The 23,132-nt window shown below is 47.9% G+C and overlaps 11 protein-coding genes across 11 annotated transcripts; 8 read left to right on the top strand and 3 right to left on the bottom strand.

Annotated features, from left to right (window-relative positions):
* Positions 1-761: 761 nt before the first annotated feature.
* On the bottom strand, positions 762-2,620 carry HD556DRAFT_1335764 (kinase-like domain-containing protein). The gene is made up of 9 exons (XM_041301889.1): positions 2,468-2,620; positions 2,137-2,413; positions 1,975-2,070; positions 1,829-1,920; positions 1,647-1,771; positions 1,355-1,512; positions 1,197-1,283; positions 1,048-1,147; positions 762-997 (listed from the first exon to the last, which is right to left on the bottom strand). Exons 1-9 carry the CDS (start codon positions 2,551-2,553, stop codon positions 927-929), a joined length of 1,092 nt encoding a protein of 363 aa, XP_041165409.1. The 5' UTR covers positions 2,554-2,620; the 3' UTR covers positions 762-926.
* Positions 2,621-2,713: 93 nt separating this feature from the next.
* On the top strand, positions 2,714-5,448 carry HD556DRAFT_1533658 (uncharacterized protein). Its single transcript, XM_041309550.1, has 3 exons — positions 2,714-2,961; positions 3,017-5,148; positions 5,204-5,448. The coding sequence occupies exons 1-2, from the start codon at positions 2,841-2,843 to the stop codon at positions 5,119-5,121; spliced, it is 2,226 nt and encodes a 741-aa protein (XP_041165410.1). The 5' UTR covers positions 2,714-2,840; the 3' UTR covers positions 5,122-5,148; positions 5,204-5,448.
* HD556DRAFT_1304377 (uncharacterized protein) lies at positions 5,350-6,622 on the top strand (the record flags this gene model as incomplete). The annotated part of the gene is made up of 4 exons (XM_041299676.1): positions 5,350-5,448; positions 5,817-6,083; positions 6,125-6,180; positions 6,514-6,622. The coding sequence occupies 4 exons, from the start codon at positions 5,350-5,352 to the stop codon at positions 6,620-6,622; spliced, it is 531 nt and encodes a 176-aa protein (XP_041165411.1).
* Positions 6,623-7,109: 487 nt separating this feature from the next.
* HD556DRAFT_1228449 (uncharacterized protein) lies at positions 7,110-7,537 on the top strand (the record flags this gene model as incomplete). Its single annotated transcript, XM_041297223.1, has 2 exons — positions 7,110-7,191; positions 7,329-7,537. 2 exons carry the CDS (start codon positions 7,110-7,112, stop codon positions 7,535-7,537), a joined length of 291 nt encoding a protein of 96 aa, XP_041165412.1.
* A 383-nt stretch (positions 7,538-7,920) lies between these two features.
* On the bottom strand, positions 7,921-11,122 carry HD556DRAFT_1494357 (glycoside hydrolase family 51 protein; the record flags this gene model as incomplete). Its single annotated transcript, XM_041308853.1, has 18 exons — positions 10,843-11,122; positions 10,753-10,780; positions 10,535-10,560; positions 10,444-10,479; positions 10,229-10,390; positions 9,835-10,174; positions 9,733-9,793; positions 9,529-9,626; positions 9,395-9,468; positions 9,144-9,342; positions 9,028-9,086; positions 8,847-8,971; positions 8,678-8,786; positions 8,546-8,631; positions 8,448-8,491; positions 8,351-8,396; positions 8,190-8,300; positions 7,921-8,136 (listed from the first exon to the last, which is right to left on the bottom strand). Coding segments are annotated over exons 1-18 (1,941 nt in total), but the record flags the coding sequence as incomplete, so codon positions are not given.
* A 1,820-nt stretch (positions 11,123-12,942) lies between these two features.
* On the top strand, positions 12,943-14,641 carry HD556DRAFT_805972 (uncharacterized protein). The gene is made up of 7 exons (XM_041311685.1): positions 12,943-13,300; positions 13,357-13,508; positions 13,566-13,729; positions 13,781-13,925; positions 13,984-14,002; positions 14,056-14,191; positions 14,245-14,641. The coding sequence occupies exons 1-7, from the start codon at positions 13,046-13,048 to the stop codon at positions 14,409-14,411; spliced, it is 1,038 nt and encodes a 345-aa protein (XP_041165414.1). The 5' UTR covers positions 12,943-13,045; the 3' UTR covers positions 14,412-14,641.
* Positions 14,321-16,507, top strand: HD556DRAFT_1494369 (uncharacterized protein). The gene is made up of 7 exons (XM_041308854.1): positions 14,321-14,768; positions 14,854-15,096; positions 15,154-15,275; positions 15,336-15,540; positions 15,593-15,929; positions 15,981-16,036; positions 16,093-16,507. Exons 1-7 carry the CDS (start codon positions 14,694-14,696, stop codon positions 16,288-16,290), a joined length of 1,236 nt encoding a protein of 411 aa, XP_041165415.1. The 5' UTR covers positions 14,321-14,693; the 3' UTR covers positions 16,291-16,507.
* On the bottom strand, positions 16,482-19,415 carry HD556DRAFT_1335868 (glycoside hydrolase family 27 protein). Its single transcript, XM_041301890.1, has 20 exons — positions 18,876-19,415; positions 18,803-18,817; positions 18,724-18,740; positions 18,609-18,671; positions 18,473-18,551; positions 18,364-18,421; positions 18,298-18,310; positions 18,144-18,247; positions 18,076-18,092; positions 17,982-18,020; positions 17,843-17,928; positions 17,769-17,782; positions 17,688-17,718; positions 17,581-17,633; positions 17,479-17,533; positions 17,325-17,420; positions 17,156-17,269; positions 17,027-17,104; positions 16,885-16,971; positions 16,482-16,831 (listed from the first exon to the last, which is right to left on the bottom strand). The coding sequence occupies exons 1-20, from the start codon at positions 18,973-18,975 to the stop codon at positions 16,646-16,648; spliced, it is 1,305 nt and encodes a 434-aa protein (XP_041165416.1). The 5' UTR covers positions 18,976-19,415; the 3' UTR covers positions 16,482-16,645.
* A 49-nt stretch (positions 19,416-19,464) lies between these two features.
* On the top strand, positions 19,465-20,212 carry HD556DRAFT_1335873 (Sm-like ribonucleoprotein). The gene is made up of 3 exons (XM_041301891.1): positions 19,465-19,586; positions 19,688-19,764; positions 19,820-20,212. Exons 1-3 carry the CDS (start codon positions 19,573-19,575, stop codon positions 20,095-20,097), a joined length of 369 nt encoding a protein of 122 aa, XP_041165417.1. The 5' UTR covers positions 19,465-19,572; the 3' UTR covers positions 20,098-20,212.
* A 150-nt stretch (positions 20,213-20,362) lies between these two features.
* HD556DRAFT_1429796 (uncharacterized protein) lies at positions 20,363-21,936 on the top strand (the record flags this gene model as incomplete). The annotated part of the gene is made up of 4 exons (XM_041304850.1): positions 20,363-20,583; positions 20,636-20,753; positions 20,802-20,939; positions 20,992-21,936. The coding sequence occupies 4 exons, from the start codon at positions 20,363-20,365 to the stop codon at positions 21,934-21,936; spliced, it is 1,422 nt and encodes a 473-aa protein (XP_041165418.1).
* Positions 21,937-22,457: 521 nt separating this feature from the next.
* Positions 22,458-23,121, top strand: HD556DRAFT_806345 (uncharacterized protein). Its single transcript, XM_041311686.1, has one exon. The coding sequence runs from the start codon at positions 22,617-22,619 to the stop codon at positions 23,049-23,051; it is 435 nt and encodes a 144-aa protein (XP_041165419.1). The 5' UTR covers positions 22,458-22,616; the 3' UTR covers positions 23,052-23,121.
* The last annotated feature ends 11 nt before the right edge of the window (positions 23,122-23,132 follow it).

Here is a 23,132-nt window from a genome sequence, read left to right on the forward strand (position 1 = left end):
TAAAAATTATCGAGCAATCCTAGGGATGCAACATGTTCTTAACTAATCTCTCAAAGCTTCCATGAGATTTTCGCATTAGATACCGTAGGTAGGAATTGCAGACATACTGACGTGGCATGAACAAAACCCGGTCTGTGAGCATTGTTGAGTTGCAAACCATGGCTACAATTGTGCAGGAAGTTCTTTCGATGCATGTAGGCCCCTCGGAGGCTGAAGAAAATATCTTATGCGCGTAGGCAATCAAGACTCGAGTGAAATAACTCCTGGAAAGAAGTGGTGTTTTGTCAATGTAAGGATCGATCTGATTGTATCTGTGGAATGTTAGCCTGACGAGTGGTAAGAGTTGATATCGAGTTGACACGGGAGTTCGGTGCCATGAATTGAGCGTGGTGGTAGGCAATGATGGTTACGTTACCTATTGATATGTTTATCGTTTATCATACTAGGCAAGCTTCCCTTTGGACACGTTGGGGTTCGGGTAGGCTGTGAGGTGACGCTGTCGGGAGGAGTGATTGTAATTACCGGTGACGCAAGTTATGGGCGTACATCAGACTCGTTGCATTGCAGTTAGCATATGCATAAGGGGGACTTGCACGTGCGGGGAATGCATTCCATAAGAACGCCCAAAATCGGCCACCGACGAAGTATGAATTATCAACCCATGCTAACAACGCAAAGGAACTTAGCGCAGTGCTATGGTTGAATGCCTCATCAGGCATCTGCAAGAACCTCATGGAGCCGAGTACGTGAAGGTAATATTTTGTCCACTCCACATACTCACTGCCATGCGTAGCACTCCAGATGCCTGAATAGCAGCTCCCATGTCAAGCCTTCGAATTTCTTGCTACATCCATGTGATATTGTGCCACATACATCAGGTCCGTTGAATACGACGCTACACTAGAGGGTATCAATATCGAATACATTTAGGCATCTTTAGCCAACAAGAGTGATGGCTGGGATGCTTGCGCGTTTGTGATTTCCTTGTAAATAAGTACTGAAGCTTCTCTCAACGAATGGACATATTGCAGTGGCATCTCGGCGTACCTTTGAGATCCTCTTTTTCTAGAGCCTCGCCGTTGTCGAAGTTGAAGAATGAGGGGTCAATTGGGTCGGCTACGGGCTCGTCATCAGGGTCATGGTAAGGCTGTCGCGTGTGTGGTCAGCGGGAAAATGATTGAGAAGGAAATACAGACTTCGAAGTAAGGGTGTTGTAAAGCCTCGACGACAGTTATTCGTCGTCTTGGGCTGAATGTTAGGCATTTCTCTAGGAAATCTATTGCCTGTGGGAAATAATGGCTCAGTTATTGTGGACAGAGATGTCAGATGTGCGGGAAATGGGATGTCAACTCACAAGAGGGTTGGCGGCTGGGAACAGCTGGGAAAATGGTTTGCTCTTGCGGAACGGCAGTGCACGGATGTATTCTCTTGATCGCTGGGAAGAGATGGCATAGAAGTCATCGATGGAGGGTGTGCCAAGGACGTCTAATATAATTGATAGCTGGTCGTGATCTAATTTAACAAGGTTGAGGGGCGACACGGGGTTCATAAAATGTGTGCATGATTTGGATTATACTTACCTTGATGTGGCAACGAGGATTAGGAAGCGTGAGTGACTGGGCAAGGGATGAAGGGAAAAATCATACAATCACGTCCGGGAAATAGAGGTTTCCCGCTAAGCATTTCTGCGAGGACACAGCCGACGCTCCACATGTCAATCGCACGAGTATATTCTTTGAAGGTAAGCATGACCTCAGGTGCACGGTACCATCTTAAGATGCCGGGTTGGTCATGACAAATTTTGTGGAGAATTGATAGTCGATCATACCTAGTCGCGACATACTCGGTCATGAAAGTGCTACTATCATTAGCAACATTTGGCGGCGGTCGGGCTGAACGAGCCAGACCAAAGTCGCATACCTAAGGGGTGTTTAAAGCTGTGCACGTACGTTACACGAAGTTGACGGTACGTACCTTGAGGTCGCAATTGGCATTCAATAACAAATTGGAAGGTTTCAGGTCTCGGTGGAGAACATCTGCGGAGTGCAGTGCTTTCAAGGCACGTAATGCCTGGAAAGAAGGAAGATCGTTCGGTACCAAGGCTTATACTTGGCGTATATGTATTCTGCAACGTACCTGATAAATGAAATACTGACAATGGTCGTCACTCAGTTGCTGTGTACGTATGACGCGATGTAGGTCGGTTTCCATGAGTTCCTGAACGAGGTATACCTCTCTGAATTGATCGAAACTTGGAGGTTGGAGGATATCGAGGATGGAAATGATATTCTCGTGACGGAAGTGACGAAGGAGCTTTATCTCGCGCAATGTTCGAAGGCAAAACATGGAATGATCGAATGGTGCTATGCGTTTTATGGCTACTTTGCGTTGGGAAGGATGATGTATTGCTGAACTGAGAGGAAAGTGAGCAGTTGACTTGTAATACGCAGACAGGATATAACAATACCAGACGATACCGTATGCTCCCTCTCCGATGAGCTCGAGAACCCGGTAAGATTTATCGGCACAAAAATCCTCAAGAGAGATATCCATGGTCTGCAATTTAGTTCACGGAAGATAGAAGACCAGATAGATGGACAATACTTACATGATACTGAACAATAACAAGGTTAATATTGGGGGGTTGAGATCGGGCAGAAGATAGGGGGGTTAACCGGCTAATATTGTTGATGGCTTATCAATCAATATGTGATAATAATTTAATTCCTTTAACGAGCAATCTCCAAGGACCTGCCAAGGCACCTTCTAACCCAGGTTTTCTCCTACTCGTCCCGTGCTCCTCCTTCCCCCTCCCTTCTTTATTTCAATCCCCTTCGATCATGCCTTCTAACGAAAAATTGGATTCTGAAAAACTTTCAGAGCATGAGGCTGAGAGGTATCCAGATTCTGACCGTGACAAGGACAAGGACAAATCTCACAAGTCAAAGTCTTCTTCAAAGTGTACTACAACTCCCCTCTCCTCTTCCCCTCCTAGACTTAATCTTCTCTTTTCTAGCCAAAGATCTCTCTCATGTACCTTGTAAATTTTTCAAGGTCGGCGCTTGCACAGCAGGCTCTTCTTGTCCATTCTCCCATAACGTCCAAGAGCCTGGCCAGCAGAAGGACGTCTGCGCATGGTTCGTCAAAGGAAACTGCAAGTTTGGCCACAAGTGTGCTTTAGCACATGTTCTTCCTGGCCAGAGTATGTCTATGGACAGGAAAAATAAGAAGTCGGCTCAGCTCGCTGCCAACGCTGCGGGAGGTGGTGGTCCAAAAGATAGCTCAAAAGCAGGGAGGAGTGTCAGGAAAGATACTCATGCGCATAATGGTTCAGGAGGCGTCTCCGCCGCAGGGAATGTTCGTGGAAGTCTTCTTTCCGGTTCCACAGCTCCTACAAGGTCTCTCAGCGCTTCCTCTCGTCCCCCAATTTCCATGCCGTTAAAGGCCACAATTTCCCCATCCGCACCCGCCCCACCCCTCAAAGATACCGATTTTGCTTCATTCTCACTCCCAGATGATACGGAAAAGTTGCCAGCAGCGCCTCTTCAGAGACGGCCTACGCCACCACTCGAACCCGAGTCACCAGCACCCGCTCAAGCTAGCGAGTTTAAGGAAGACCGTAAAAGTCCCTCCCCGCCAACACTTCCCCTCAGCATGCCTAGTACGCGACGTCCAGGTTTATCACATCGTCCCACAGATTCCGCGGATCTTGGTCCCATCGGATCCCCGCCACGTGGCTCCCTTCCCCGCACAGGACTTGCCAATGGATTTTCACCCGGCACATCGCCTGCTGCTGCTCCAGTCTCATCCACGCTGCCTGCTCAGTCTCAGACTGTATTCCAATCCTATGATGCCAAACCCTCGATACTGGACACGAAACATCGTTCCGGACTCGCCGCATCTCTTGGCACGTGGAAGACAGAGCTTGGTCCTGTCCCCTCGCAAGTTGTCAATCGTGGGGACGGAAGTCTTAATATGCGTGGTCTCGATCACGAGATTGCTGTCGAAGACGAAGACCTGGAGGAGTTCTTGCCAAGCTCCCTTAATGACCTTTTGACCCCCGAGGAACGTTCTCGCAGAATGTCGCGTACGAATTGTGTCCGCCCTACTCAGGTACACAACAACGGTCTTGGTCTTGACCCTCCCTTCCTCACTGCACATTCGCAAGCGGAGGGTTCCCGCCACCATTATTCACGTTCCGTGCCTGCCACCTCGCTCCTCGGTGACGTAAAGTCTATTTGGTCAGAGCGGACCGGAGGCCTTCCCGGCTCTCCTGACACATCTCATGCATTCAATCTCGCAGTCGGGACACCTAGTTCATTCAAATCCTCGAGCGGCTTCGGAGGTCGTTCCTTCACTAATGAAGACGTGAACCCATCTTCTTCCCTTCTTTCTCCATCCAATGCTTCGGCCGCTTTTCTCCCTTCTTTACACCAGTATTACCTTAACTCAAAGCCAAGTGGCATCCAGCGTTCCACTTCTGGTCTCGGCCGACCTGCTGGATCCCCCCTACAGCCAGCCACCCCTCAGAATCCACCCCCAACCTCATTCTCCCCCCCGCGGATCAGCTCTCTTGGTGGTCATCGTACGCCATTCGATGAACATGCATCTGGACGGCCCATTCCATTTGGTGAAGGTGAAGAGCGCCCAGCTGCTATTTCCCCCTCCATCCGAGCTCTGCAAGCGCACGCACCGGGGCAGAGTCTGCCGCAGGGGCTTGCAGCGGGTTACTCCCGGATCCACGCACTCCCAATGACGATGTCGCCCTCCTCAGCCGCAGCCTTCAGCCCTGGCTCCAACAACAACCCATACTCCCTCAACCAGGATTGGGTTGGGGGCTCTGCCATCCAGGGTGACCATCTTTCCGCTGCAGATGTGGGAGGAATGCCTCTCTCGACCTCGATGGCAGGCCTGGAGTCGATGTTCTCGCGCCTGTCGTACTCCGCTGCCGCAACGTCGCGGTCGCCTCTGAACAGCGGCCTGGCGCATTCGCCAACACAAGGCTCACCGCTAGGTATCCAGCGTGGCACGCCTGGCAACCGGAACTGGCACGCACAGAGCCCACTGAGCAAACCCGTTGTTACGGCGGATGATGATGAGCTATTCAGTATGGATGGATGAATAGTAAGCTGTGCATAGAAGTAAAAAGTAAGTGTTTTAAAAGCAAGTGTACACGATGACGAATTGTTGTTATAATTGCTAGCTGCGCCTCTGCTTTGGTTTCGGGAGGACGCCATACCTCACTAGTCACTCTTGTTGTATTGCATGGTGTATGTATGTGTGGGGGCCGCCAGATGCATCTACGTAAAATATATTTATACCACCTCTCTAATCATTTGGTAGGTCGTGATGTCAAAGTTACTGGGTTTTTTTTGCTATCTTTTTTTGCTTGTGCCATGGCAGCAAGTCGCACGTTTAAATTTTGTTCCACGAAATATTTATGAATGGGTGTGCCTGCAGTAGCTAAGGTACCGAGCTGCATGTATGTTTTACTTGAACTCTGGTAGTATCTCATGCCAGGCTGGTCATGAGCCATGTTTCACTCACATTTATGAAAGTAGTTCTAGGTTCTTTGCAACTTGGCAAGCCACCGCTGACTAGCGCTCCTGAGGCCTGAACTCCTTCATGAACACGTGACCGCGCTGAGTCGTGACTGACATCTTCCGCCACAACCATGATCGAACCTACTCCCATATCCTAACAATCAGCGTAGATTACAAGAAAGCGCAAGCCCTCAAGGCCTCACTCATCAAGCATCCACGCTCTCACAAATGATACTCGATGCACATCTATCACTTACTACTCGATTGTGACAGACCCGTCCCCATCCTCTCCTAACAATAACCACAGCGAACCAGCAACTTGATGGTCAGGTCGAAGAGATCCAAGCACTAGACACGGAACTTGCAGATGCACACGAGAAGATTGCTACTGTACGAGAGCGGATAAAAGTTGGGACGGCTGAGGTCGAAAAGCTGAGGAGTGTCAGAGCAGAGGCGGAAAAGGCTGTGGAAATCGGCACAGGTGAAAGGGTGGAAGACGGAAGAGTGGCTGGACTGCATGATTGGTGCACAACTTCTAGTGTGAGACTACTTCTTACTTCTAACTCTCTGATTTCACGCAGGTTCTCGACCACAACCTCAACCTGTCATGCGCTCGTTTCACTTCTCTCTGCACATAGTGAGTCTGACAACGAGCTGCGCCTCACGTTCCACGTGCATGAGCGTGAGATATGTATTACGCTCCTGTTCATACCTAATACGCGCCGCTTGGCCGAGGTACGGGTAGAGGGTGTCGAGGAACGCGTAATCGGAGACGGCAGTGGATTCACATGTCATGGAAAACGGTGTACCTGGGCTTGTATGGGCTGTGCTCACGAGAGCAAGGCCCACATAATATCATGCCTACCGTAACTGGTCATTCCTTGTTGATACACGAAGGATAGTATTGTGACGTCCATGCGACAATCACTTCTTTATTCTTGTGAGCTGTCCATTACCTGGGAGTTGACAGTCACGGCCGCGTGGCTCGCCATATAGGACGGACTGGTGCACAATTCAGATATGACTCGACAACGTTTAGATTGAGCCAGGCACCGGACCTGCCATCAGCCAGAGGTTAAGGAGGAAAAAACTTGTTCCTGCATTCGCATGAGTACGGCATACCCCACGAGGGTTTGGCAGCTCCTGGCTGTTATTCTCCTCCGACTACAACGAGCGCGCGCTGTTTGGGGTCAATTCACAGCTGCTTGCCGGACACCCCACGACAACAAAGCAGTGTTAGCTTCAGGTTTCAAATTTCAAATTTTGCGCGAACGTGTCAAGCTCCTTTGTAGAACGCAGAGTGTCTTCCCATAACTTGAATGATCCACCTAACAATATTAAGTATGCGCATGGGGTACCGAGAAAGCTGCTACTAGTAGCAATTGGCATCATCGTGACTGTACTTATCAGGTAGTACAACCTCCGAGTCTGCGCGTGGAAACCTTTGAAGCCAACTCGCCCCTGAGGATTCCACGCGAAAGCGACAGGTTTATTGAGTCGAGTTGATTATGTAAGCAAATGATTGGAAGTTGTCTCCAAGTTTAACAGACCCGAAGTAATTCATCAATGTTCTTCACGGCTGTCTGTCTTTCGAAAGCTTCGCGGCGAGCTTTGACGCCCAAGCGGGGGAACAAGGACTTCTATAAAGGTGAGCCAAGCAACTTTTTCTCTTGGAATGGTAGAACACACCTTGCTGTCAATTTCTCATTTGTGTCGGGCTGTCCCCAATTATGGTTTCTGTCTAAACGACCGGTCCTCTCATATCAACGCTCACACTGTACGTAGGAACTAGACAGGCCTTTCTCCCTGGTGGACACCGCACGGGTGCCCCAGGCAAACATGTCATCCGAGGCGCGTCGAAGTACCGTTTACTGGACGAGAAAGTGCGGGTATTTGTAGCGCCAAGCATAGAGGAGATCAAAAAGAGCGAGGTATGTTGTATAGGTGTTATCAATTCTACTTTTCTGACTACTTTTGCTTTGTTATTCTCTTGATTTGTATCTGACTCTTGGTCGTTGTGCACACGTGTATCTACCCCTCATCCAACATTTCCCCCCGTCTATTGTTTTCCTGAAATTAGCTGAAGCCGTATGTCGGGAAGGACGTTAAGCTCACAATGGTACAGAAAAGGGAGTTGTGGATGATCATGCCAAAGTCACCAGCGTCATCGCATTCCGCTCCATCAAGCTGAACGAACAACTTTTTATTAGTGTCTGACTCTATGTACTACAACATAGAACATAATATCATGCATACTTCCTATTGTAGTAGGAGCTGGGATGGAGTACAGGCAGCGGTCTTCATACGATATGGTCCATACGAAATATTCCTGATTTATTGCATGTCACCAAGTGATACTCTATCCCTACTTCGCCTCCACCCGCAGCACGTTGACACTGTACGCTGGGGCAGTGTATGAGAAACTCTTACCAGTTTTAATCTGTGAAGTGACCGGCATGACAGCGTTGGGTGTCTCGGGCGAGTTGTTTGCAGTGGCAGAGCCTGAGAGCACTGTCGCATTGCCAGTGCCGTGAACACTGTTGAAGGGAAGCTCGAATAACATTTCTTCAGCTGTCATGCCCGTGTTGGCAACCTTGATAAAATATGAATCGTCACAACCAACAGAACAAGTAGAGCCTTGAGTACCTTGATGATAACCGTGTTGGTGGGTGCATCACGCGTGACACTCCAGTAGAGTGTGCCATTTTGAGGCAGGGTGCTTGGGAAATATTCGGTTCCACGGTTGAGACTGAAGAGCTGCAGCAGATGTTTGAGGGATGCAGTTCTACTCAAATATCAAATATCACTACCTGTTGTGTATAAAAGCTGGTTGATGGATACACATGTGACGCACTAAAAGGATATGAATCTGATATATATCTTCAATTGTTTTGAGCAACTCACTCAAACGCAATAAGGTTGGGTGACCACTGATAGTTAGCAGTGTTCTAAAGTGCGATTATTAGTGTTCACTCTAGTTGCAGAATTAAAAGTCAGCTCACCATTAACAACGGGGCATACGACGCAGCGAATACAATGTCACTGTTACGCTCGAGACCGGTCATGAATGCGGCCTCCCCTACAGAACCTGTCCTGGCCTTAGGTACCGTTCACAACCACGAGAGAACACACACCTTGCATATTAGGGTATACGAGGCGACCGTTGAAGGATTTGCCAAAGAGATCGCTGGCGTTAGTTGATACAACAGCATATTCACCCTCAAAGTAGTAAATGCCATTGCGCTTTCGGCCGTATCAGCCAGGTTCCCATTATGATGTAGGGCGAATGCAGAGCGTACGAACCTCGACAGAATCGTAGTAGAACGTGTTTTCTGCGAACCAGCCAGGTGTCTGGTACACGTGGTTATCGTACTGCTTTGGGATTGGATCAAGGGTGCGATTGAAGAGGTGCGAGGTCGCGATGAACTCTATAAAGAAATATACCAGTCAGAGGCAAGCTCCTGCGCAGCAGTGTAGTGCTCACTCAGATGAGGGAATGTAGCCTCCAAGTGTTCCGCGAAATCTTTCCAGCGGTACATATACCTTGTGGTGCATCATTGACATGCTCATTCATCCGTTAATTTTAAATAAGGAACTCACGATTTTGACGCTAAGAAGTCTTCATTTCCAATTTCGACATACTGCAGATTGAATGGTTCTGGGTGGCCAAGAGATGCACGCAGGGCAGCTGGTTTACTCGTGGCTGGATCACCGATGACAAAATTAATCTGGTCGATTGCCTGTTGAATGTATGGCGCAAGATCGTTCTCAGGGAGGCTGGCCCCGTCGAGTGAGTACCCTGTGCGTGAAATAAGCATGCAAACAATATGATATGCACGCCTGTTATATACCTGCCCATACAGCCATGATGGGCTCCATTTCCATATCTTCGCAAAGATACAAGTACTCGAGAAGACCGAGACCGCTGAAAAAGGGGCAAATTTGTTATTGGTGGCGGAGTCAAAGTCATGAGAATGGCACGGACTCAGTGTTGATGTATCCCCAGTTACCCATGCGTCCTGGACGGTCAGTGAGGTTGCCTACCGTTGCATTCCATTGCCAGCGTGTAGAAAGACTTTTACCCTAGTGTTGCGTTAATGATCGAGTCCATAATAGGCCGGCCAATATTTATGTTTACCTCCTAGAAAGATCGTTAACGTAGATAAATATGGCGCTATATAAAGCCTACCAAGTTATTACCACCAGGAAAACGGAAAAACGAAGGTTTCATGTCATACAATGTCTGCGTGCTGCTGTCAGAACATGTTAATTCAACTCTAGATGAAAACACGCCTGTGCAATATCCATGCGCAGGCCATTGGTTCTGCCCTTGAATGTCGGAGGGAAGAGAGAGAACATTGCGAAGTTGATCGTCTCTCCAATTGCGCTGGCACCATCGACTGTGACCGTGAAGATATTGGTAGTTGACACAGGGCTTGAGGTAGGTGTGAGATGCACCATGACCTGCATCCAGGCTGTGGTGGAGCCGGAGACAGGGATAGAAGCATTTGCATAGACTACACCCATAGAAGACTGGAGCATGACAGTGAATTTTCCTGAAAAGTTGGATGCCCTAGGAAATCTGTAGTAGAAAGAGGCGTTGTAAGTCCAAGAGGCGTTGACGTTTATGCCTAGAAAGAAAACAATGAACTCGATGTACAAGTCCCCAGGTTAATTGGACATACCCCAATAGCCCTCATTGCCGAATCCTACTTGACCTGAGGAGCCGGATGGGATGGTGAGCTCAAGGGAGTTGGGCAGGGCACCAGAGAGCGGGATGGGGTCAGCAATAACATTGATGGATGTGCCGTTGATTGGGGCCCAGCCGAAGAGAGCATCAATTACATCTAGATACGTGTCAAGGATTACAGCTCGAAGAATATAGCTACGTGAATCTTACTTGGTTTCACCTGCTGGAAGGCGCGGTTTTGAAGCACTTGCAAAAGAACCTCAGAAGCATACCAGGAGCGTAAATTCGATGAAGCACTGACATTCGGCGTAGATGCCACCATCACCGCTCTGCGCAAGAGGGTAAACGTTATTTTAAAAACACTTATAAATTATCTTGACCATGATGATATGCTCTTACATACTACAATGAGGGAAGAAATGATTAATAGGTCACAGTACATTACATGGGAAACGTACACTGATATCCTACGAGTCACCGATATGTTGCATGTCAGAAAGGAAGCACGAATTTCATCACTATTGACTTGCCTCGAACATCTGTCCAACTGATCATGAGCAGTATGTTAACGCAAAATACTCAGGGTCACAGGTAAATATCTCAACTCACAAAGCAGAGGCGGAATGCTATGGGAAGCTGTGCCATCAACACTGACAGTCGTCACGGTGGCAGCACAACTCGCGAAAATAGCGCTTGCAAGGACACCACAACTCAGAAGGCTGGATAGCATCTTGCAACCCAATTGATAGGGTATACGTAGCTGACCAGATGCTGTAGAAAGTACTCCAACAGATGCCTTTTTATATAAGAGTCACATAATGTCGGGGGAAGACCGGCGTTTGGCGCGGTGGAACGCATGATCAATGCAAGTGGGAGGACCGTGCACGAGACTCACAAGCGGTGGTTCGTGCAAAACGTTCTCCCCGAACTTGACTTGAGTAATTGATTTTAGCCTGTGAAATTCATTCTGTCAAGCTAATTGCCAGTGAGTACTACTAGTAACTAGTAGCGACAGGTGCCAGAGGCAATTTGAAGCTTCTGAAGCCGGAATTATATAGTAATAATCAATGGAGGTGTTTTAGCTACTTCCGGTGGTCCGGCTAATGATTTGGCCTCTTCAAACTTGGTGTCCCCCGGTACCCAATATTGCTCTCGTCACGATTCCCAACTTCCCACGTGTCCATGAAGTTACCGTAGTCCGTAACGGTGCGCGACATCATGGTATTAGGATGTCACGATGGTTACCCTTGAAACAGGCCTGCCAGAGTACCGACATCTTTCGTAACACCGTGGGACTATAATCATAACCCATTTCAATCGAGGAATCTATCTGCTGGATTTTTCGTATGGCGGGCTCGGCGGGTCTCCAGTATGTATCATACATCACGGGAGCAGGCGAAGTCAGAGTTATGAATCGGTAACGGTGCAAGCACCCGGATCCCCGACTCCTTGGTTTGTCATTCGCAAGTATGTGTACATTATTTTTGCGGTAGAAATAGTACAAATTCATGTTGACTTTCAGATCATCTTGCTGCGGCTTGTTCCAGCTTCTTTCTCTTCTTTGCATCGGCATGATCTTGTTGGTGTACTTTGTGGCGGGCAACTTTGCACCATGCTGGTAGTTGTCTGGTGAATTCTCCAAGAGAACAATAGCTTTGTGGTTCATCGACGCGCTCTTGCGCAACACTCATAGGTGCTCGTCGTGAAGAATGCAAGGACCGGTGCTCCGTTTTTCGATTTTCGAATTGCAAAATCATATTCTGGACTGTTACTTGCTATCAAATGCACATATAGATAGCGCGAATCGATCTATGCCACAAATTGCATCAAAATAATACTTCACATCAACGAGACGAGAGCTTAGGACATCACCATTAATATTAATGTCAGTGAATCACAACGATGACGCAACAAACTCGGAATTGGACAGACAACTGAGAAATGCAACATGCTCCTCAATAAACGCCGAATCAGAACACATTTGCGACCACGAACGTGTTACGTCCTAAAAGACAAATGTTTAACGTCCTCGAGGACAAATGTGACAATGAGTACTACCGTCGACGAAGAAAGAGCAATATCTGGACCCCTTTAGTTGTTCCGATAGAACGAATCTAGATCAACTCAATCAATGGAACATCCAATGCCGAATGAAACTCACGGGCTACACACCTCACCACGAGGATGACAGGGAAAAACCCGATCATAGCCCGCCTAGGAGTCGAGGATTGTGAACCGGGAATGATGCATTGATGCATTGTGCCAATGGAGCAGGGCTGCAGGGCGTCCCATCAGACCTAGGCAGGTCCTGGCGCAGTGGCAGGTGTCCTGGCGCGGTGGCAGGTGTCCTGGCTCGTAGTCGGTAGCCTTCGCGCCGCGTCGCGCGTGTCGTAGTCTGTCCTCGATAGATAGAGTCGTAGCCTCCCGCTATAGAGGTCTGGCCTTGGGTTCCCCTTGCAGTTCGTTCCCGTTACACTATGAGCGACATTCATGGACCACCACATTCAGGTTGATCTTGCAGAGACCAGGGCAATGACTTGAAGACGCGGAATGCTTTCCAAAGATAGAGAGGGAAGTACTTGCAATGGAGACACTTGGTAGACATCTCCCACTAACATTGGCCAGCGCCAAGGCTTGTGAGAGACGTTCTCCTTGTAGTGGGCAATAACGGGTACGAAAGAGACGGTAAAAAGTGCATGTCTTTGCTCGTGACCGGTACGTAATAATATGGACACGGGGTTTGGGATTCACTCGGAGGCACTTCGAGATATCGATTATCCTTGATACTCACTGATTCTATCAAATTGCTATCATGGCGAATACCTTACTGTCGCAGATACAAGCCCTAGGGGTTCTCGTGGACATCGATTCAATGGATGCCAAGGCAGCCGAATCCTTGTCTGTCTCGACGACGTTTCATTCCATGACATCTAACCAGGCGATTGTCAATGGCCAGTTACAAGTACAGTGGGACGTGAACCTGGAACCCCTTGTGTCTCAGTATGTACAAGACGCCGCAATCGACATATCAACAGAGGATGGTATTTTGAAGGTGCTCGACCTCGTGGTATGTATGATTGGGATCACAATACACATCGATCAACTTGAAATTCTCTTATCTAGACTGTCCTTCTAGCCAGCATCGTTATTCCTTATCTAGACAAGACGGGTAGGGTTCTCGTACAGACATCCCCTCGCACAGCGTACGACAAAGATGTCACCGTTGCACACGCAAAGGCTCTTATCAGTGTCTTTGGCAAACACGGCATATCTAGGTGGGTAGAACATTCTAGTTCATCTTTTAGAAGGCAGACTGATAGTGCTTCTCACAGAGATAGGGTATGTATAAAAATACCAGCCACTCCTGAAAGTATCCTTGCGTGCAAGGAGCTAGAGGAAAGTGGCATACGTACACTCGCAACTTGTTTGTTCTCTGTCCCGCAGGCTATGGCAGCATCGCAGGCGGGATGTCTCTATATTGCACCTTACTTCAATGGTAGGCTTTCCAGACTTGGTTCTATAAGTGAGATCTAATCAAAGCCTCCAGAATTACGAGTGCACTTTCCTGAAGGTTCCTCCTCATACATTGAATACAGCGACCCCGTTCGGCAGCATCCTATGTCACCGATCATATACTCCATCATCCAAGCCTTCAAGGAGAGACAAATTAGCACGGCTGTAATGCCAGCGAGGTAAAAGTTGTACTTACCCCTGAAAGTATAATCCACTCAACCTGCTTTGTGCAACCAGTATCATTACAGTAGACGAGGTGAGCATTGAAATTGACGAACTCCTGCATGTTCATGCGTATCACTTTTGCAGGCTGTTGCTCTAGCAAGACTTCGTCCGCATCATTTGACAATTTCGGACAGGGTTCTCACTCTGCTCGCTGTTGCTCCAGGAAGATCAGATGATGAGTTGGCCGCTGTTACATTGAAAGTGATCGAAGAAAAGTCTGGTTTGTTTGTTGCATTTTCGATTTCAAACCGCAATCTCAAGTTTGAAATACAGTGTTTGATGTTGACTATCTGTCCAACAACGCAGCTGCCTTGCAAATTGCACTTCCAAAAGATGCAGAAACCTCTCGAAAGATCAAAGAAGCTCTTGAAATATTTGGTCGGCAGGAGGAGGAATCGATCCAGTTCTTGCGGAAGGCGCTGTCTACTAATGAAGCCTAACAAGTGACCTCACAACTGAGTTCAATTGGGTTATCATGTCAATCACTTCGTATTATCGCATCGAAAGGGTACATAAATCAGTTATTCTACGTACGAGAAAGGGTGTACTTACTCGTATACCGGCGTGACATATAGGCTGGATATTACTCTCAGTTGGCGTCGTTGATGAAAATCCATGTAAGAAAGAAGATGATCAAAGCAGTATTTACAGTGTACGCTCATTCTGCTAACTGCCAGGTACGTGACTACCGTGACCGTCCCGCTGTGACAGACTAGACTCAGATGGACTCCCGTGTTGAATCTACTGGGTTGCATGCTAGACCCGTGGCCTACATCTTCTCAGAAGACCTAGTCAAAGTGAGCACGATTACCTACGAATCCATTGTGTGTCATCGGGTGATGTCTAATCCATTCTCTCGGATATTCTGCACCACCGTGGCAGATATCTTCACGTCTACCTTCCAATAGAAATCGTTCTCTCCTCGTCTATTCACTCGTTCACGCATATGGACTTCTGGCAACATGCACTGGTCAAGAGTCCCAACGATTTCTGGTTGTGCGACCACGGCCTGCTGGCCAGAAGGAGCTCTTGGCTTACCACACTCGTGACTATCTTGAATACGTCATGAATCAATCAAGCGATGCGCAGAACCTGCTAGAAGCTTCAGAGTTTGGGCTTGAAGACGTGCGTATACCAAACAGATTTTGTCATTTCGCGACCTGTCAATGTATCACTATGTAGGACTGCCCCATGTTTCATGGAATCAAAGACTACATCACACTAGTCGCTGGAGCTACCTTGACCGGAGCGGCTGCGATTAGAAACGATATTTCGGACATAGCCATTTGCTGGGATGGCGGAAGGTAAATGCTCGCTTAGTTCATGGCGAACTGTCCTTGGAATCTCAGTGTCATCATATACAGACATCACGCCAAAAAAGCACGGGCTTCAGGTTTTTGCTACGTAGCTGATTGCGTTCTCGCTATTCTTTTCCTCAAACGAACAATACCTTCTACACATCCGTTGAAGAAACCACGTGTGATGTATCTCGACCTTGACCTTCATTTTTCAGATGCAGTGTCACAAGCTTTTCACAAACCTGGTTCCACGGCTGCTGCTCAAGTTCTTGTGCGTGCACCTTGAATCATTGACAATATGTGACCCAAAGAATTCTTTTTAGACACTATCTATTCATCACGCAGCTCCAGGATTTTTCCCTCTTTCCCCCCTCGCTTCCCTTCCGGACGTCGATGATCCGGCCTTCGATCCTTTCACTTTATCAGTGCCACTCAAAGCTGGTGCATCCAACAAAACGTTCCTCCGCATTTGGCCTATCATCGAACATGTCAAGGACATCTTTCGACCTGATTTCATTATAATTCAGTGTGGCTTAGATGGCCTAGCGGGTGATCCCATGGCAACCTTCAACTGGTCCTTAGGTGGCGAAGGCTCGCTCGGCTGGTGCATACATCGCATCATCCACGAATGGAAAGGGAAAAAAATGTTACTTGGCGGAGGTATGGTGCTACTTATCAGAACATCTTCCCGCATACCATCCTAGGCTTTAGGTGGTTATAACACGCCCAATGCCGCGCGAGCTTGGACATATCTCACTTCTGTGGCAGTATGTTTGAATCTCAGGTTTTGGCTCGTCATATATTGATACATTGTGTCTAACAGGGAGGAATTCCGTTATCCCTAGACGCTGATATCCCCGAGTATTCTGGCTATCTCCGCTTCAAGCCATCGTTTACGTTGGATGTACCCGCTGGCAACATGCAAGATCAGAACACGGAGGAGTACTTCCAGACCATAGAAGCCACATATGAAGGCATACTGTCGGTGCTGGGCTCGAGGATGGTTCCCCCAACACTCTAAGCAATGGGTACGGCGGCCGATTGTACTTGGTATACGTTAGACACATCGTAACAAGCCACACAGTAGCAGGGCTGGCTTTCAAAATTGCTCTTGGTTCTCGGGTTGATCTCCAATCTTGTTTTGTAGATTCCTTTCACTTGAATAATTGTAGAATTTTAGGACCGACATATCAGCCAACAACTCTAGCAAATCCGCGTGGTTCGATCTTTTGAATTTTTCGTTGAATTTTGAAATACACACGATGAGTTAACCAAATCAAAGTGACTGTGATACTGTATCCAACAGACCGCAACGATAAAATGAATGAATATTCATTGCGGCTACTTCCTGAGTCAGGGGTAAGACTAGACGTGGCTCATGAGTATTTCGTCCCATCCTGAGCAGTGCATTGTGAAAGAGCCTCGCCAGCACAGGGTGGCACCAACCCAGCGGGTTCATTCCCATCTTCATTGAGCAATAGCGCCACTACACCATGCGCGGGGACATTCATGGCCGTGAAGCTACGCACAGCGGTGCCGTTGTTCGTGTGCGTCCACAAATCCTATCCCAAAAAAATGATCAATAATGACTGCGAAGTGCCACGTGTGTGCCTACCCGGACGGAATACTGGATGCCGGCACGAATCCAAGGAGATTCGGTGAGGTTGAAAGACAGATTAGCCGGTTCGTTCAAAGTATTAATCTAGAGTAGATTATTATTGAAATGATTATGATACCGAGGTTCTGAGATGACGTACAAGCATGAAAACCGTTCCTTTCTCACTGGGACCACTCCAGTATTGAGCAGGGTGTGTTGCATCGTAGGTCCAGTCAGGCTGTTCAGCCAACGATGTGTATGATAAAAAAACACCAAGGCAGTAACGTACATTGATGCCCCAGCGGAAGGGCGAGATGCTAGTGCCATAGATGGGGTCCTGGTTAACCGCGATGATCTCTTGATTCTTCAGGATACTGAGCATTTCCTGGCTTATGGTGGCGAGCTAAACGTGAGGAGCGCTGGAGAGCTGCATTGTTTGGAATGAATGAAGTACCCACGTTGGTGCCAATGAGCAGGGGGGCCTTAACAAGAGCCCACACAGTAAAGTGGGTTTTTGCTTCGTCGTACGTGAGGTTTCCGTTGCCTATTTCGAGCTGTCATTTGAATGATATACTAAGTACTATTAAAAACGAGACCTTCGGTTGCACCTACCATGTCGAGATCATTGCGCCCATAGTAGTTAGTAGCTTGAGTAATGAACGACACGCTGTATTGAATATTAGGAGAAGAAGGTCCCGTGAAGCAGTGACTGACGAGTTGATGATACTAGAAATCGAGTTCCATTGAGGCGCAATGTCGCCATCAATCTAATCATATTTCTGGTCAGTGTGTCGCCAGAGTTTAGATGAGAGGTGACGAACTCTCCAACTGTGAGAAAATTGGGCACCCCACCTATACTTTTCCTGTGAGACAGTGATTGTCAGGATGAGATTGATACTCACAACCAAACGTGACTCTGAGAAGATCGTCAGAGACGTGAGATGCAATACAAATGAGTATAGGAGATGAGACTTACCCAGCCCCACTCACACAGACTGAATATTAGGGTAGTGCCAGTCTTCTTCGCTACCGCAGCGAGAGCGTCTGCCATGCGCTGGTACTCTATAGCTCAAAATATTTAGGAAATGGACTACGGTGAGAGGATTTCTACCCACTTCCGACCATGCCCTCTCGGATGATATCATCGAATGGAACTGGAACGAAAATGGTCAGCATTGGCTGGTAGTTCCTGGTCACTGATATGCTTACTGGCACAGTTATCATATCTAAATTGAGTTGTTAGTGACCTTCTAGTCATCCTTATGAGTAGTGCTCACTTGAGGAAGTCGAAACCCCAGGATTGAAAGGTCATTGCGTCCTGTTCCTCATGCATGAAGGAGCCAGGATATCCGGCGCAGGTAAACCAGCCAGAGTCGGAATACTAAGACTGACAGTGAGAAAGTATCTTTTCGTCAGAGGTAACCTTCACACAATGCCTGCGTAGCTAGGAGGCATATGTGAATGGTGTTGTAGTACGGACAATACATGTTCACGTACAAACCAAGAGCATGGAGCTGATCTGTGAGTTTTTTCATGCTTGGGAACCTGATGCTATCTTTGATGAGGGTTGATTAGCACATGTATTCGATGTTTAACAAAAACCAACCCGACATGACCTCGCCAGTAGAGCTACGATTCTTCATAGCCCAGCAATCGTCAAGATTGACGTGGTTATAACCAACATCCTACAACGAAGTAAACCAGTGAAATTTGTCTGACTTAGATGTGCCAACGATACTAACCAGGAGGCCATACTCCTTCATGTATTTCGCAGTCTGTATGATGAGAGTGTCATTGACGTTGCACTATCGAATACTACGATGAGGTCACTGTTCTTGGTTGAGAATTTTCACTTACCGCAAAGGCGTTCCAAGCTGACAGCCACAGGCGTTAATCATCAATGGTGAGCTCCTGCACTCTTGACAATACTACGTACCATTGTAACCCATCACTGCATCAAACACGTCAATGAACTTCATCATCGCATCGGCAAGAACTGAGAGACAGACCAGGCAGTTTACCAACACCGTTTGTGATAGCATTGGCAGAAGTAGCTGCAGAAAGTATACCGACTGCAACGGCGACGAACGTCCTCATGGACAAAGTCATTAGTAACTCCCAGAGATTCTGTTTGGTATGCAATAAATCCTCAGGAGTCAGCACTGTTCTTATAGCGATGAGCGGAGGCGGGAGTTGCCACTTGCAACGAGCTCGTGAAAATGAGCTAGTCAGGGCGGTAAAATTAATTGGCTTTTCACTCGCAGTGACTCAAGATATTCGGTGTTCTTTGGTGTACGTACCAGGGGCCGAATTACTGTTCGGGGCAACGGACATATGCGGCGATATGAAGATTCAAAATAAGAACAAACACTAATCAGTTTCCCAAGCCAGCGAGCTCTCTAGGAAAACATACTAGTAACCATTGATATTACATCAATTAGTAATTCGGAGAATACCATTATAATCAAATCAACAATTATATAAATGTATGACGGGCAAAGTCAATGAATCTTCTCGAAAGCGTCGTGGTTGATGTGATTAGTCAGTGCGTGCCCTCGCGTACAGCGGACTATGAAAAATGTATTATGCAACCGCCGACATGACGGCAAATCGATCCACCACACAAACAAGAGTCAACAGGGGCGCCGACTCGACACTCGATCAGCCTCAGACAGTACTACAGCTGCAGGATCGACGTAATCCACCATGAAGCTCGTAAGGTGAATACTGCAGGCGTTTCTTTCGTCTTGGTCTGACATTTTCAAGATAACTTTCATTTTGTGCATTACAAAGATCGGGCGCTGACCCTTGTTTTCATCAGATTCTTGATGAAACTCAATAATGAGACCGTGACTATTGAGCTCAAGAACGGTTCTGTAGTCCATGGCACAATCACTGGTGTGTCAGATCTGAACAAAACTAACACTTTACAAAATCTAAACCATTTTTACAGGTGTAGATATGCAGATGAATACCCACCTTAAAACTGTCAAAATGACAGCCCGTAATCGGGACCCAACATCCCTCGACTCTCTATCTATCCGCGGCAACAATATCCGCTACTTCGTGCTTCCCGATGCCCTCCCTCTTGATACTCTATTAGTGGATGACGCACCAAAACCCAAAGGCAGGAAAAAGGATGATGCACGCGGAAGGGGCCGTGCACGAGGGGGGTTAGTTGACCGCGGGCGCAGCCGAGGGAGGGGAAGGGGACGAGGAAGGGGTTTCTGATGGTTCAGTCTTGAAAATATCATGCTCGTATTGCATTGTCACATCTGTATATCGTGTTTCTGTTTTTTGCTAATGCTAAAATATTGCACCGAGCTACACATTCGCTCGGTTTGTATCAGTTATTTATGAGTTATCCTGCCAGGCTTCCCATGTGGCTTTGAGTCATTTTGCGGACCATACATAAGTCATAATAATGTCATTGTCAATGCCACAAGATCACAACAAAAATGGTTCGAAGATACGTGTGGCTGTGCAAGTTTCTTCCATGCTCCTGCGCCGTTTTGCGACAGCTTCAACGTCGTTGCCCCCAACGATCCGACAGCTGTTGTCTTCCTTGCCACCGACTGGCCAGGCGATTGAAGTACAACTGAGTGGTTGGATCAAATCTGTACGGAGGCAGAAAAATGTCACTTTCGCGGTGATTAATGATGGAAGTTGTGCTTCCGGCCTGCAAGCAGTCTTGAAGCCAGATGCTACCCCACACAAGTATGTTCCCAAGGCATTTCTGAACATAGAGGTCTATAATACCGTCCCTCAGCTTAACCAATGGCGCCAGTGTCCGCATTTGTGGCAATCTGGTCCAAAGTACGGGCCGTGGACAATCATATGAACTGCAAGTTGAGGCGGTTGATATCTTGGGCGAATGTAACCCAGAGGTACGTATTACTGATTCATAAAAGGTTGTCAATTGAAACTCTTTGAAGGCCTACCCTATCCAGAAGCAAGCCTTACCCGTGGAGTTTCTGAGGGACAATGCTCATCTGAGGGCCCGAACAGATATCAATGCTGCTATGCTCCGTCTACGTGACTCTGTCCTCCGGATGCTACATAGTTATTATGAGGTGCTAATGGAAATCCCATCGTCCGCCCTGTTGTTGACACATCCGAACCCAGGCCCAAGACTTCCATTACGTGCACACGCCCATTCTGACTTCAAACGATTGCGAGGGCGGTGGTGAAACGTTTCGTGTCTCACCCGCTTCTTCCGCCCCTCCTTCAAGGCAATCGCCCGATTCGAGCGCACAAGCCGAGTTCTTTTCCCAGCCTGCATATCTTACTGTATCTTCGCAACTTCATCTGGAGGCCCTTGCTGCTTCCCTGTCTCGGGTTTACACGCTCTCTCCTTGCTTCCGGGCAGAACGTTCCCAAACAAATAGGCACCTCGCCGAATTCTGGATGCTCGAAGCTGAATGGGCATTTATTAACCACGTCGGGGACATATGTGATGTGGTCGAGGAGTCTCTCAAAAATGTCCTTCAGTGTCGATCAGAACACGCCCTCCTTTGGAAAGATGGCGACGAAGCAAAACTAAAATCTCTGGAAGATGCATCGCGCCCAGGAATCCCCTGGACACGCATATCATATACTGATGCTGTAAATGAGCTGCAGAAATACCATGCTTCTTCTCGAGTTGGATTCGAATTCGAGCCTGCGTGGGGGAGAGCATTGCAAAGCGAGCACGAGCGCTGGGTTTCGGAACGACTTGTTGGCGGTCCTGTGTTTGTCACAGACTACCCAACTTCCCTGAAGCCATTCTATATGCGAGCTAATGATGACGGGCAGACTGTAGCGTGCTTTGATCTTCTAGTTCCTTCCATCGGTGAGCTCGTGGGTGGGTCGCTCAGAGAAGAGAGGTCCTCTCATTTGGTCGAGGCTATACGGAGGCATGGGCTCAAGGAGGAAGAATACGGATGGTACGTGGATTTAAGGAAGTATGGAAGCGCGCCTCATGGGGGTTATGGGCTGGGGTTCGAACGTCTGATTAGCTGGATGAGCGGAATTGAAAATGTGCGGGAGTGCATCGCGATGCCGAGGTGGGCAAAACGGATGTTGTTGTAACATATTACTCTCGTCAGCTCCTCTCGATTTAGTGGAAAAGTTACAAATCGATTTGGGCTCTGTCGCAAAGTCTTGTGAGCTATATTCTATAATCTTGAAAGCCACAGACGGGGGCGCTAAGTGATTGGAATTCTACCCTAAGTGAGGTACGAGTGTATGGTCACATAGAATAAGCTGACTGCCTCTCTTTTCGAACTGCGCACCACCGGCAGCACCCAGGCTATATTTCCGGGCCAGCAAGCTCTGCCATCTGGCGCCTTTCGGATTTTCTTCTCTGCCACAAACTGTAGCGAGCTCTGGTGGCTCTGATCCTCGCGTGCATCTGCATGCAATGAGGGCAAGTCCGGCGGGGAATCTGGCCATGAGTAGAGGGTGCTACTGCACTGCTCTCTCAAGCTTCAAGTTACTCGTGTAGAAAGTTCACCGTTATGAACTCTCGTCAGGTTTCTCATCAGAGATCCAAGGAGGCCCGCGCCGGATGATCTAAACAGTCATCATGACACCTTTTGCCAGTGGCGAGCGAGAGTTTCGTCCTTGCCAACAACATGTGCTGCTGTGTGCATGCACTTTCGTGGACGCGAATGCTTGCAGATGCTTGCAGATGCTTGCACGTACCTGGTTGTCTGCATTGACGCATGCTTGCATTGATCTGACGCAGTGGATATGCGGCATTGTCGCGGATGCCTGTATTGACACAGATGCCCGTACTTATGCTCACGCGGACACCTTCTTACTATTTTGTTAACTGTCTCCTCATCTGGCTTCATCTTGATGTGTTGCTTTGCAGCTCTTACGATTTGGGGATCCAAAGTTCGCTTTGCTGCATCACATTTACTTCTACTGATGTGGGAATTGCAGGCCTCGCAGCTCACCTCGGCTCACTTTTGTACAAGTTGGGGTCAGTATTGGCAATTTGGGGGCTTTCGCCCGAAAAAAACCATCCGCTTGGAATCATCAATCATGCATTTTTTTCTCATTCTCACTACGCCGGGGCCCGTGACACAACCGTACAAGAGCTCCCACGAAGTGTGGATCTTGTCTGCAGTACTGGAAACTTACTCGTTAGTTTGATTGTGAAGTCGGAAATTTCCAAAGGTGGGACCCGAGGCTCTTGAGGGACGTAAACGAAACTTTTGCAAAAATATGTCCTAATCTGTCCCTAAATGAGGTTGCAATCAGCTTGCAAGTGTCAATTG

The sequence above is a fragment of the Suillus plorans genome (assembly GCF_016647745.1).
Source record: "Suillus plorans strain S12 chromosome Unknown HD556scaffold_6, whole genome shotgun sequence".
Lineage (NCBI taxonomy): Eukaryota > Fungi > Basidiomycota > Agaricomycetes > Boletales > Suillaceae > Suillus > Suillus plorans.

Excerpts from the sequence above, each read along its gene's own strand:
- HD556DRAFT_1335873 (XM_041301891.1), top strand. Across the intron at positions 19,765-19,819 it reads AGTCCATGGCACAATCACTG|GTGTAGATATGCAGATGAAT; the intron begins GTGTGTCAGATC and ends CCATTTTTACAG.
- HD556DRAFT_1335764 (XM_041301889.1), bottom strand. The coding sequence starts at position 2,553 with ATGGATATCTCTCTTGAGGATTTTTGTGCCGATAAATCTTACCGGGTT. Across the intron at positions 1,284-1,354 it reads TCCCAGCCGCCAACCCTCTT|GCAATAGATTTCCTAGAGAA; the intron begins GTGAGTTGACAT and ends TATTTCCCACAG. Across the intron at positions 998-1,047 it reads AGAAAAAGAGGATCTCAAAG|TACTTATTTACAAGGAAATC; the intron begins GTACGCCGAGAT and ends GAGAAGCTTCAG.
- HD556DRAFT_806345 (XM_041311686.1), top strand. The coding sequence starts at position 22,617 with ATGCCTGTATTGACACAGATGCCCGTACTTATGCTCACGCGGACACCT.
- HD556DRAFT_1335868 (XM_041301890.1), bottom strand. The coding sequence starts at position 18,975 with ATGACTTTGTCCATGAGGACGTTCGTCGCCGTTGCAGTCGGTATACTT. Across the intron at positions 17,634-17,687 it reads AATTTTCTCACAGTTGGAGA|ATTGATGGCGACATTGCGCC; the intron begins GTTCGTCACCTC and ends AAATATGATTAG. Across the intron at positions 16,832-16,884 it reads GCATCCAGTATTCCGTCCGG|GATTTGTGGACGCACACGAA; the intron begins GTAGGCACACAC and ends TTTTTGGGATAG.
- HD556DRAFT_805972 (XM_041311685.1), top strand. The coding sequence starts at position 13,046 with ATGGCGAATACCTTACTGTCGCAGATACAAGCCCTAGGGGTTCTCGTG. Across the intron at positions 13,301-13,356 it reads TGAAGGTGCTCGACCTCGTG|ACTGTCCTTCTAGCCAGCAT; the intron begins GTATGTATGATT and ends TCTCTTATCTAG. Across the intron at positions 14,192-14,244 it reads AGTGATCGAAGAAAAGTCTG|TGTTTGATGTTGACTATCTG; the intron begins GTTTGTTTGTTG and ends TTTGAAATACAG.
- HD556DRAFT_1533658 (XM_041309550.1), top strand. The coding sequence starts at position 2,841 with ATGCCTTCTAACGAAAAATTGGATTCTGAAAAACTTTCAGAGCATGAG. Across the intron at positions 2,962-3,016 it reads GTCAAAGTCTTCTTCAAAGT|CCAAAGATCTCTCTCATGTA; the intron begins GTACTACAACTC and ends TCTCTTTTCTAG.
- HD556DRAFT_1494369 (XM_041308854.1), top strand. The coding sequence starts at position 14,694 with ATGGACTCCCGTGTTGAATCTACTGGGTTGCATGCTAGACCCGTGGCC. Across the intron at positions 14,769-14,853 it reads TCTCAGAAGACCTAGTCAAA|ATATCTTCACGTCTACCTTC; the intron begins GTGAGCACGATT and ends CCACCGTGGCAG. Across the intron at positions 15,930-15,980 it reads AAAAATGTTACTTGGCGGAG|GTGGTTATAACACGCCCAAT; the intron begins GTATGGTGCTAC and ends CCTAGGCTTTAG.